The following is a 12,464-nucleotide window of genomic DNA, read 5'->3' as shown; positions in this document are numbered from 1 at the left end:
GAAAGAGGCAAACGTCATTCCCTTGTTCAAAAAAGGGAATAGGGATAACCCCGGAAATTACAGGCCAGTTAGTCTTACGTCAGTGGTGGACAAATTATTGGAAAGGGCTCTAAGAGATAGGATTTATGATCACTTGGAAAGGCACGGTTTGATTCGTGATAGTCAGCATGGATTTGTGAGGGGTACATCATGCCTCACAAACCTTATTGAATTCTTTGAAGAGGTGACCAAACACGTGGATGAAGGTAAAGCAGTGGATATGGTATACATGGATTTAAGTAAGGCGTTTGATAAGGTTCCCCATGGTAGGCTCATGCAGAAGGTAAGGAGGCATGGGATGGGGGGAAATGTGGCAGATTGGATTCAGAATTAGCTGACCCTTAGAAGACAAAGGGTGGTAGTGGACGGAAAATATTCAACATGGTGCTCAGTTACGAGTGGTGTACCACAAGGATTTGTCCTGGGTCCTCTCCTATTTGTGTTTTTTGTCAATGATTTGGATGTAGGAGTGGAAGGGTGGATTAGCAAGTTCACGGACGATACGAAGGTGGGTCGCGTTGTGGACAGTGCGGAGGGCTGTTCTAGGTTACAAAGGGACATTGATAGGATGCAGAGCTGGGCTGAGAAGTGGCAGATGGAGTTTAACCCTGAAAAGTGTGAGGTGATTCATTTTGGAAGGACAAACTTGAAAGCAGAATACAGGGTTAATGGAAAGATTCTTGGCAGTGTGGAGGAGCAGAGGGATCTTGGGGTTCATGTTCACAGTTCCCTGAAAGCTGCCACCCAGGTGGATAGAGTTGTTAAGAAGGCGTATGGTGTGTTAGCTTTCGTTAATAGAGGGATTGAGTTCAAGAGCCGTGAAGTTATGCTCCAGCCATACAAAAGCCTGGTTCGACCACATCTGGAGTATTGTGTCCAGTTCTGGTCGCCTCATTACAGGAAAGATGTGGAAGCTAGGAAAAGGTGCAGAGGAGATTTGAGATAACAAGGTGTAGAACTGGATGAACACAGCAGGCCGAGGAGGAACGCTGACGTTTCGGGCCTGGACCCTTCTCGACCCTAGAATTTCTGAAGAAGGGTCTAGGCCCGAAACGTCAGCTTTCCTGCTCCTCTGATGCTGCTTGGCCTGCTGTGTTCATCCAGCTCTACACCTTGTTATCTGAGATTCTCCAGCATCTGCAGATCCTACTATCTCTGCAGAGGAGATTTACCAGGATGTTGCCTGGAATGGAGGGAAGGTCTTACGAGGAAAGGTTGAGAGAGCTAGGGCTTTTCTCTTTAGAATGACGAAGGATGAGAGGTGACTTGATAGAGGTGTACAAAACGATCAGAGGTCTAGATAGAGTGGACAGCCAGAGACATTTTCCTTGGGTGGAGGTAGCTTTTATGAGGGGACATAGTTTTAAAGTGAAAGGAGGTCGGTACAGGGGAGATGTCAGAGGTAGGCTCTTTAATCGGAGAGTGGTCGGGACGTGGAATGCATTGCCGGAGAGGGTAGTGGAGTCGGCCTCATTAGGGGCATTTAAGCGGCTATTAGATAGGCATATGGATGATAGTGTAGGGTAGGGGTGGAGGCGAGATAGACCTTAGGATTAGGGTAAAAGTTCAGCACAACATGGTGGGCCTAAGGGCCTGTACTGTTCTATATTCTATGTTCTATGTTAATGCCCTCGGGGGAATGGGTTCAAATCCTGGTGCAGCAGCTGCTAACATTTCAGCGAATCAATCTGAAATGTCAAACTAATCTCAGCGATGGTGGCCATGAAATGACCATTCATTTCAATCTGCTGTCCTTGCCCAGGCCTGGCCTACGTGGTTTATCGATTGACATCTGGAATGAGCAGATCTTTTTATTCATTCACGGGATGGGGGCGTTGCTGGCTAGGCAGCATTTATTGCCCATCCCTGATTGCCCAGAGGGCAGTTAAGAGTCAACCACATTGCTGTGGGTCTGGAGTCACATGTATATCAGACCAGGTAAGGATAGCAGTTTCCTCCCCTAAAGGACATTAGTGAACCAGGTGGGTTTTTCTGACAATCGACAATGGATTCATGGTCATCATTAGATTCTTAATTGCAGATATTTTATTGAATTCACATTCCACCATCTGCCGTGGCAGGATTCGAACTCAGATCCCCAGAATGTTATGCAGGTCTCTGGATTAACAGTCCAGTGATAATACCACTAGGCCATTACCTCTCCTTTTAGCTCCTTTCCACTAACCAGGATCTCTCCTTTATGTAACCAGACCTGTGGGTGGGACTTGATCCAAGCCCTCCTGGACCAGAGGGAAGGACGATACCACAAGGACACTCCCTTCCCTCTCTTTTATTCTGTCTTGATATTTTTGATTCCAACACCGAACGACTGTGTTGCTTTTCCTCCTGTATCCTCCCTCCCCCATGTCTCTAACTGAATTACCAATTCACATTGAAAGGCCCATCTTTCTTCCCGCTACAACAGCGTTTCCTAATCAGCCTTTGGAGCAGGTGGGACTTGAATTAAGGCCTCCTGACCCAAAGGTAGGAACGCTACCGCTCACCTTCCCCTTCCTATCCAGCCAGTCAGCACATTCGCTGGCTTCACAACGTGGCATAAGAGGAGCACACACTACTCCATGTGTGCTCTTACCCCCCCCGCCACCTCTCCCTCGCCACCGACACCCCCCCCCCCCCCCACTTCCTCTAATATTCCATACCCCAACAACATCCCATTTTCCCTTCCTCATCACTTCCCTACCTCCGGAATAAACTGGATAAATGTGAGGTGATGCACATGGACAGGACAAACAAGGCAATGGAGCACATGATAAACAGTAGGTCCCTGGGAATCCCCGAGGATCAGAGGGACCTCGGTGTTTATGTCCACCAGATCCCTTAAGGTATCAGAGCAGCTGCAGAAAGCAAATGGGCTTCTGGCCTTTATTAGCTGAGGCATCAGGTTTAAAGGAAGGAGGTTCTGGTGTAAAACACTGGGTAAGCCCATAGCGGGAATATTGTGCCCGGTTCTGGAATCCACACTATTGGAGGCACGGGAGAGGGTTTGCAAAGGAGATTTACCAGGATGTTGCCTGGGATGGAGAGATTGGACAGACTGGTCCTGCTTTCCTTGGAGCAGCAGAGACTGAAGAGGGACACGATTGAGATGGATAACGTTATGACGGGCATGGACAGGGGAGATAGGAAGGAACGTTTTCCCCTTGGTGGTGGGATGAGTGACAAGGGATTTAAGGGAAGGAGCAGAAGGTTTAGAGGAGACGTGATGAAGAGAAAAGGGAGGTAGTAATCAGGAGCTCAATGCCTGTGAGGGTGGGAGAGGCAGAGGCCCTCATAACATTGAAGAAATATTTAGATGTGCACTTGTGATACCAAGGCTGCGGACCATGTGCTGGACAGTGGGATTAAAATAGTTAGGTGGCTGGTTTTAACCAGTACATACACAATGGGCTAAAGTGCCTGTTTCTGAGATCTCTATAACTCTGTGTCTAATGTTTTTATATTATTGAGGCTTCTCATTCTGATTTTCCGATTGTAGCTGGAATGTGCGGAGGTCCTGAAGCTGTTGGATGAGGAGCAGGCAATGATTTACTTCTCCTTAGGCAGCACCTACTTTGATCTGAAGAATTACAAACAGGCCATCAGTCATTATGAAACAGAACTGATGTTTCAGAAAGACCGACCCCGGGAGGTGAGTTACCAGTTCAGTGTTAGTTGCTGATTCCTGTACTCTCTGCTAACTCACTGATAACTGACTGCGTTTATACAGTCTAAAGACTGACTGCATCTCCTTCACAATGGATAGTCATTCCAGTGTTTCAAAACTAGCAAACAAGGCTGAAAATCTAACTGTCAGTGTAACACCTTTACTTCAAAAGGGAAGGAGACAGAAAACAGATAGCTCCAGGCCAGTTAGCTTCACATCTGTTATTGGGAAAGTGTTCGAGTCTTTTATAAAGGATGTAATAGCAGAACATTTAGACCAATATAATATGATCAGGCAGGGTCAGCATGGCTTTACGAAGGGAAGTATGCCTGACAAATTTATTAGAATTCTTTTGAGGAGTTTAGAAATAGGATAGATAAAGGTGAAACAGGGAATGTAATGTATTTGGATTTCCAGAAAGTGTTTGATAAGGTATTGTTCATTAGGTTAGGTTGTAAGAGAAGAGCCTGTGGTACTGGGGGTAGAGGATGGATAGAGGATTGGCTAACTAATAGAAAACAGAGAGTTGGGATAAGAGGGGGCATTTTCAGGGTGGCAACCTGTAACTAGTGGAGTGCCCTGGGGATCAGGGAACAGAGAACAATACAGCACAGGAACGGGCCCTTCAGCCCACAATGTTGTACTGAACATGACACCAAATGAAACTAATCCCTTCTGCCCGTCCTTGGTCCATACACCTCCATTCTTTGCATATTCATGTGCTTTTCTAAAAGTCTCTTAAACAGCCCTATCGTACCATCACACCTGGTCGTACATTCCACACTCCTACCGCTCTCTGTGTAAAAGGGTTGGCCCTCACATCTCCTTTGAACTTTCCCCCTCTCACCTTAAATGCATGCCCCCAAGTATTTGACATTTCAATTCTGGGAAAAGGATTCTGACTGTCAACCCTATCTCTGCATCTCATCATTTTATAGACTTCTTTCAGGCAGAAGATTCAGAAGCCTGAACACATACACGATTAGCTTCAGGAATAGCTGCCTGGACCAGCTTGTAAACAAAGCTATTCACTGTACCACAGTACACTTAACAATAAATCAATCATTCAGGTATTAACTTCTATCAGTGTTAATGACTCGGATGAGGAAAGTGAATGCACTGTGGCCAGGTTTGTGGATAACATAAGGAAGTTTATGATTGCACTGGAGAGGGGAGTAGAGGAGATTCAGCAGGACGTTGCCGGGGCCAGAGCAATTCAGCGATGAAGAGAGACCGGATAGGCTTGGGTTGTTTTCCATAGAGCAGAGCAGGCTGTGAAAGGAGTGTTGTTTGAGGTGTATATGTAATGAAGGGCACAGATAAGGTAAATCCAGAGAAACCTTTCCCCTTGGTACAGGGATCAATAATGAGGGACACACTTTTTAAGGGAAGGAGCACAAGGTTTGAGGGGGATTTGAGGAAAATGTTTCTCTCCCATGGTGGCAATCTGGGATTCACTGGCTGAAAGTGGGGTTTAGGTGGAGGAACACTCATTATATCCAAGAATTATTTAGATGATCACTTGAAATGCTATTGCTTCCATGGCTATGGGCCAAGTGCTGAGAGGAGATGGGAGTTTGATGGCTAGCATGGACCTGATGGGCTGAAGAGCCTTTTATTGGGCCATACAAACTCCATAGCCGTGCGTGAGAGTTTTTCCAACGTTGTGAAGTCTGCAGTAGAGACTTAGAATGTTACTAAATGAAACTTTATTCTCTCACATCTCTGCCTGACCCCTGAGGTCTGCCCCTGGTTTGGTGTCATGTTTGGAACAATGTCATGGCTGGGTGTAAGGCCAAAGGGTGCAGTATGGGGGTGTGAGTCAGCTGTAGCTTAGCAAGGGGTCCATGGGGGTTGGTGGGTGAAGCAGAATTTCTTGGCATTGAGTAATGATGGGTATGAAGCGTGGTTGCGGCTTGTGTCAGTACGGATGGGGCAGGGGGAGTGTACAGTTGGGGGTGGGCTTGAATCCTGGAGGAATGCTTCATGTTTTATTCTCTATTTGGATACAGTGCAGGCCCCCAGAGGCAGACCCTCCCTCCAACTTTCTTGAATGCCCTCCCCAACCTCTAACACAGCCACCATCCTCCAGACTGCCGTTCCTAAAGAAGTCCTCCTTACTTCAGGAAGGCTTATACCTCCATTGGAGACAGTTTGAATGAAGGGGTTTGTCTGATGAGGGGAGGTTGAGTAGGTTGGGTCTGTACCAATGGAGTTTAGGAGAATGTGAGGTGACCTCATTGAAACATCTAGGATTGCTAAGAGGTCTGGTCTTGACAGGGGTAGGTTCTGAGAGGACGGTTTACCCCATAGGGGCACAATTTAGAAACAAGACGGAATAAAATGGAGGGGTGAGAACTGGTACCTCTGGTCACAGACAGTGGTTAATTTTTTGGATTCTCTTTCCCAGGGGACCATGGGAGCTGGTTCATTCAATCAATTCACAGATGAGCTCGAGAGATCAGTGACTGACGGGGGCGGGGGGTGTGCTAAATGTGGGGTTACAGGGATAGGCTGGGGTGCTGGGTCTGGGTGGGATGCTCTTCAGTGGGTCATTGTGGATTTGGTGGATCGAATGGCCTCTTTCTGCTCTGTAGGGATCCTATGGATTAGGAGCATAATCGGGTCAACCATCACCTAACGGAACAGCAGAGCAAGCTCGAGGGGCTGAATGGCCATTTCCTGCTCGTATCTCCTGCAACCTTGTGTACACTGGGATGTGGCAATGCCTCTATCACAGGAGCACAACCTTTGATTCACATGGGAGCGTGCGCTTTAATCTCCGACTGACATCCCATCGCACTGCATTCTGTCTGTCACCACCACTTCCACCAATCAGATGGCACAGCGTGCGGGGACGGGGAGGGCAGCTACACCAATGTAGACAGGTTTGCAGGAGTTGGTGATAAATCATGATGTTTCTCTGCAGAAGTGCAAAACGTGGCTCCATCTCGCAGCAGCCAAGAGGATGGATGGAGCAGGAAGCACTGAGGTCCTTCAGTGCTACCAGAATGCACTGCAACTGGCTAAGGAGACCAATGATCCCAGGCTCCAGGTACGGTGACCCCTGGTTCACAGGGAGAGGTGAGAGGTCAGTGTGGGGTACAGTGACCCCTGGTTCACAGGGAGAGGTGAGGGGTCAGTGTGGGGTATGGTGACCCCTGGTTCCGGGTAGAGGTGAGGGGTCAGTTTGGGGTACGGTGACCCCTGGTTCACAGGGAGAGGTGAGGGGTCAGTGTGGGGTACGGTGACCCCTGACTCACAGGGAGAGGTGAGGGGTCAGTGTGGGGTACGGTGACCCCTGACTCATGGGGAGGGGTGAGAGGTCAGTGTGGGGTACAGTAAGGGGTGAGGGGTCAGTGCGGTGTACAGTGACCCCTGACACTCCCTGAGGGGTCAGTTTTGGGTACAGTAAGTTGTGAGGGGTCAGTGTGAGGTACAGTGCTCTGGCCTACATGTGACTCCAGACCCATGGCAACGTGGTTGGCTCTTAACTGCCCTCTGGGCAATTGGGGATGTGCAATAACTGCTGACCCAGCTAGTGTGCGTGTGTGTGTATGTGTGTGAGAGAGAGAGACCTACTGTGTGAGTGTCTATCTGTGTGTGTGTGTATCAGAGAGAGAGAGCGAGACTGTCTGTGTGAGTGTCTGTCTGTGTGTGTGTGTATCAGAGAGAGAGAGTGTCTGTCTGTGTGTGTGTGTATCAGAGAGAGAGAGAGACTGTCTGTGTGTGTGTATCAGAGAGAGAGAGAGACTGTCTGTGTGTGTGTATCAGAGAGAGACTGTCTGTGTGAGTGTCTGTCTGTGTGTGTGTATCAGAGAGAGAGAGACTGTCTGTGTGAGTGTCTGTCTGTGTGTGTGTATCAGAGAGAGAGAGACTGTCTGTGTGAGTGTCTGTCTGTGTGTGTGTGTGTATCAGAGAGAGAGAGACTGTCTGTGTGAGTGTCTGTCTGTGTGTGTGTATCAGAGAGAGAGAGAGAGACTGTCTGTGTGAGTGTCTGTCTGTCTGTGTATCAGAGAGAGAGAGAGACTTTCTGTGTGTGTGTATGAGAGAGAGACACTGACAGAGTGGGCTGGGTTCGATCCCTGGGGCTGGGTTCCTGCCTTCGATAACAGAGACTGGGACAATTATTGACCACCCCCCACCAGCTCTGCTTTATAATTCCTTATTGGCCTGTTCAGGGATGTTATAATACACTGTGGGAGCATGTGGGGCTCTCTCTGGCTCAGAGATAGAGACACTACTGCAGCACCACAAGAGCTATGCCCCTGGCTGTGAATTGAGCTGTCTGTCTGTGTCCCATAGCCTCACACACATCACAGCCAGCAACCCACTCTTCGTTCCCCGGCTCCTTAAAACCCTGAGATTTACTCAAAGTTTCTATCCAGCTCCCTTTTGAAAGTTCATATTGAACCTAATTCCATCAGCCATTTCAGTCCGCACATTCCAGGTCCCTACAACCCAGAGGAAGCAGTGATTCTGAGGGACACCATGGTACTGTCAATGAGCTGGGAATCGAGAACCTCACGTTAATGCTCTGGGGTCCTGGCTTCGAATCCCACCATGAATTCATGTAAAAATGTGGAATTAAGAATCTAATGATGACTGTGAATCCATTGTCAATTGTCAGGAAAAACCCATCTGGTTCACTAATGTCCTTTAGGGAAGGAAACTGCCATCCTTACCTGGAACAAAAACAGAAGTTGCTGGAAAAGCTCAGTGGGTCTGGCAGCATCTGTGAAGAAAAAAAATTAGAGTTAATGTTTTGGGTGCTATGACCCTTCTCATAGAATCCCTACAGTGTGGAAACAGGCCCTTTAGCCCAACAAGTCCACACCGACCCAAAGAGCATCCCACCCAGACCTATCCCCCTTATCTACACATCCCTGAACACTACGGGCAATTTAGCGCGGCCAATCCACCCTAACCTGCACATCTTTGGACTGTGGGAGGAAACCGGAGCACCTGGAGGAAACCCACGCAGGCACGGGGAGAATGTGCAAACTCCACACAGACAGTCGCCCGAGGGTGGAATTGAACCCGGGCCCCTGGTGCTGTGAGGCAGCAGTGCTAACCACTGAGCCACCGTGCCTGGCCTATATGTGACTCCAGACCCACAGCAATGGGGGTGACTCATATCTGCCCTCTGGGCAACAAATGCTGGCCCAGCCAGAGACTCTCTATGTGGAATAATCTCTGGCACGCACCCACTTTGGTGCTTCATCTACACTTTATTCAATAGGGCATCCATCAGGATTGACTGATAGTGTCGCTATGCCGACATAGTTATAACCACCGGAAATAATTTACTGGAAAAGGCCGTGGGAACAGTCTGTGAAAATGTACACATTCTCCACCCAGGTCTGGTCCTGGACAATCCCCCCATCTCCCTGTCTCTCTCAATGGCACTTATGGCACAGTGGTAGTGTCTCTACCCCTGAGCCAGGAGGCTTGGGTTCCAGTCCCACAAACACCCCCCAGAGCTGTGTCGTTAACCTCTCTGTTCTATTTCAAAGAAACGTAACAGTGGGATAGTAAGAAACTTCCATGGGATGGACCCATCATCTGTGGTTAACTAGGGAGTTTAAAGATAGCATCACCCTTCAAGGAAAAGCATAGAAATAGTCATTTCGTGGAGACAACCTGAGATATTGGTGACAGATCTAAATGATGGCTTTTTTCCCATTGCAGAAATTAGTGGGTTGAAAGGTTTGACAAATGTGTGAATTTTTTTTCAAAATACTGCAAAAAAAACATCAATGTACAAAAATAAACAGGTGGCAGGTCAGAAACTGAACAGAATATACAAAATAGCGATGACTAGCCAAAAGGGTAGAGTATGAGAGAAAGCTAGCCAGCAATGTAAAAATAGACAGTAAGTTTCTTTAAACAGAATTAACAAATGAGTGTTGGTCCCCTGGAGAGAGAGAGAGAGAGAGAGAGACTACTGAAGAATGGAACATAAGGGATGAGCAGACAAATTGAATGGGTATTTAACGCCAAGCTTCAGTGTGGAGGATACAGGAACATCCTTAAGCAGCAATAAATCAGGAAATGGAAGGAGTAGGAGGAATCAGGAAAATCACAGAGCAGAGGATTGAGTAAAGTGAAGGATTTTGAGAAGATTTGTAGCTCGTGTCGTGGATGAGGTTGTAGACTTGCTCACCGAACCGGTGTGTTTGATTGTAGATGTTTCATCATCCTGCTCGGTAACATCGTCAGTGCGCCTCCGGTGAAGCGTTGGTGTTCCGTCCCACTTGTTATTTCCATGCCTCGGTTTGCTGGGATGGTTGGCATCACCTTCTGGTTCTGTTTCTCAGTGGTTGGTATATGGGGTCCAGCTCCAGTTTGAGTGCCAGGCCTCCAGGAATTCTCATGCATGTCTTTGTTTAGCCTCTCCTAGGAGGGCTACAGTGTCCCAGTCAAATTGGTTGTAACTGTTATAATTAACTTTCCACCAATTTAGAACTTTCACAGAGGATCAGTTTTATCCTTATCCATAGCTATCTGAAAACTTCCAGAATTGTGATCGCTCTTCCCAAAATGCTCTGCTTCTGAAACTTTGATCGCCTGACCAGCTTCATTGCCCAACACAAGGTTTCGTATGGCCCCTTCCCTGCGGGACTATCTACATATTGTTTCAAGAAACCCCCCTGGATGCACCTCACACATTTTGCCCCATCTAAGCCCCTGACTCTAAAGGAATCCCAGTCAACATCGAAGAAGTTAAAATTGGGAAGGTAGCAGCCTAATGGACTGTTAAACCAAGGACACAGCCAATATCCTGGGGACTGGGTTCGAATCCCGCCGCGGCAGATGTTGGAATTTGAATTCAATAAAAAATCTGGAATGAAGAGTCTAATGATGACCATGAATCCATTGTTGGAAAAACCCACCTGGGTCACTAATGTCCTTTAGGGAAGGAAACTGCCATCCTTACCTGGTCTGGCCTACATGTGACTCCAGACCCACAGCAATGTGGTTGACTGTTAACTGCCCTCTGGGCAATTAGGGATGGGCAATAAATGCTGCCCTAGCTAGCAATGCCCTCATCCCATGAATGAATGTAAAGAAATCACCCATTTCAACAACCCTGTTGTTTTTACATCTTTCCATGATCTGCTTATATATCTGTTCCTCTATCTCCTGCTGGCTACTGGTATTGTGTATCGATTATAATTTTACAAAACTTCCTTGCTTCAGGGACAGTCCCATCTGATTGGAAAATATCTCATGGAACTATTTCATTCAAAATGGGAGGGAGACAGAGAGCAGGAAACTACAGGCCAGTTAGCTTAACATCTGTCAGAGGGAAAATGTTAGAAGGTATTCTTAAAGACATAGTAACAGGGCACTTGGATAACTTTAAGGTAATTGGGCACAGTCAACATGGATTTGTCAGAGAGAAATCATGTTTAACTCATTTATTGTAGTTCTTTATAGAATTACATGGGTCGGGTGATCCAGTGGATGTACTGTATTTAGATTTGCAGAAGGCATTTGATAAAATTATCAGGAAAAATAGAAGCTCATGCTCTAAAGGGTAACATATTGGCACGGAGAAACGATTGGTTGGCTAACAGGAAGCAGAGGGTAGGAATAAGTGAGTCTTTTTCAGGCTGGTGCTGTGCCACATTGGTCACTGTTGGGACTTCAACTCTTCACAATTTATAGAAATGATTTGGAGGAAGGAGCTGAATTTGCTGATGGCACAAAGAGAGTTTGGAAAGTGAGTTGTAAAGAGGAAATAAGGTGCCTACAAGGGGATGTAGACTGATTCAGTTCAACGAGCGAAGGCCTGGCAAATGATGTACAATGTGGGAAAGTGTGAAATTACCCATTTTGGCAGAAAGACTGAAAAAAAGAAGCATATTACCTAGATGGTGAGAGGTTGCAGAGCTTTGAGATGCAGAGGGATCAGGATGTCCTAGTATATGAATCACCAAAGGTCAGTCTGCAGGTAATCAGGAAAGCTCATAGAATGTAATGGTTTATTGTGAGGGAAGTTAGACACAAGAGTAGGGAGGTTCCAAAGACAAATGGATCAGGCAAAAACAATTCCCTCAGAGGGTCCGGAGTCTTTGGAACACCTCCCTGAAACCGTCGTGGCAGCACAGTCCTTGAATGTTGTGAAGGTGGAGGTTCCCTCCAGGTGCTGCAGTTCCCTCCCACAGTCCAACAATGTGCTGGTTTGGGTGGGTCAGCCAGGGAGAATTACCCAGAGTATCCAGGGATGTGCAGGCTCGGGGGATTAGCCATGGGAAATGAGGGTTACAGGGATAGGGTAGCTGCAAGGGTCACGGTGGACTCGATGGGTCGAATGGTCTGCTTCCCACAAAAAATTGGGATGGTCACTGGGAACACTGTGATGGTCACTCCCCGGGAATGCTGGGATGGTCACTCCCTGGGAATGCCAGGACGATCACTCCCTGGGAACGCCGGGATGTTCCTGAGTTTCTGTTTCTGGAGTAGTTGCTCCTTCACCTGATTTTCTCTCTGCAGAGAAAGGTGCTGAAGGAACTGGATCGAAGCCACAGGAATGCGAGCAGCTCCTCGGAGCAGGACAGGAAAGATGGGACAACAACAGATAGCAGTCAGGAGGAGCTGGAGACAGAGCATCGAGAGCTCCCAGAACACAGTGATCCGGAACTCTGGAAAACCAGTAAGTGGAGGAAATCTGGGACCAGGGTGTAGTTAGAAAAGAGAGAGAGAGTGTGTGTGACAGTGAGAGAGAGAGTGTGTGACAGTGACAGTGAGAGAG

The 12,464-nt window shown here is 47.5% G+C and overlaps 1 protein-coding gene across 1 annotated transcript; it reads left to right on the top strand.

Annotated features, from left to right (window-relative positions):
• Nucleotides 1–2,689: 2,689 nt before the first annotated feature.
• LOC109925286 (tonsoku-like protein) lies at nucleotides 2,690–12,397 on the top strand. The gene is made up of 3 exons (XM_048621265.1): nucleotides 2,690–3,688; nucleotides 6,633–6,758; nucleotides 12,206–12,397. Exons 1-3 carry the CDS (start codon nucleotides 3,581–3,583, stop codon nucleotides 12,395–12,397), a joined length of 426 nt encoding a protein of 141 aa, XP_048477222.1. The 5' UTR covers nucleotides 2,690–3,580.
• The last annotated feature ends 67 nt before the right edge of the window (nucleotides 12,398–12,464 follow it).

The sequence above is a fragment of the Rhincodon typus genome, unplaced genomic scaffold, assembly GCF_021869965.1.
Source record: "Rhincodon typus isolate 14 unplaced genomic scaffold, sRhiTyp1.1 hic_rhity00000342, whole genome shotgun sequence".
In the NCBI taxonomy this organism is placed as follows: domain Eukaryota; kingdom Metazoa; phylum Chordata; class Chondrichthyes; order Orectolobiformes; family Rhincodontidae; genus Rhincodon; species Rhincodon typus.
This window is presented reverse-complemented; position numbering and strand designations above follow the sequence as displayed.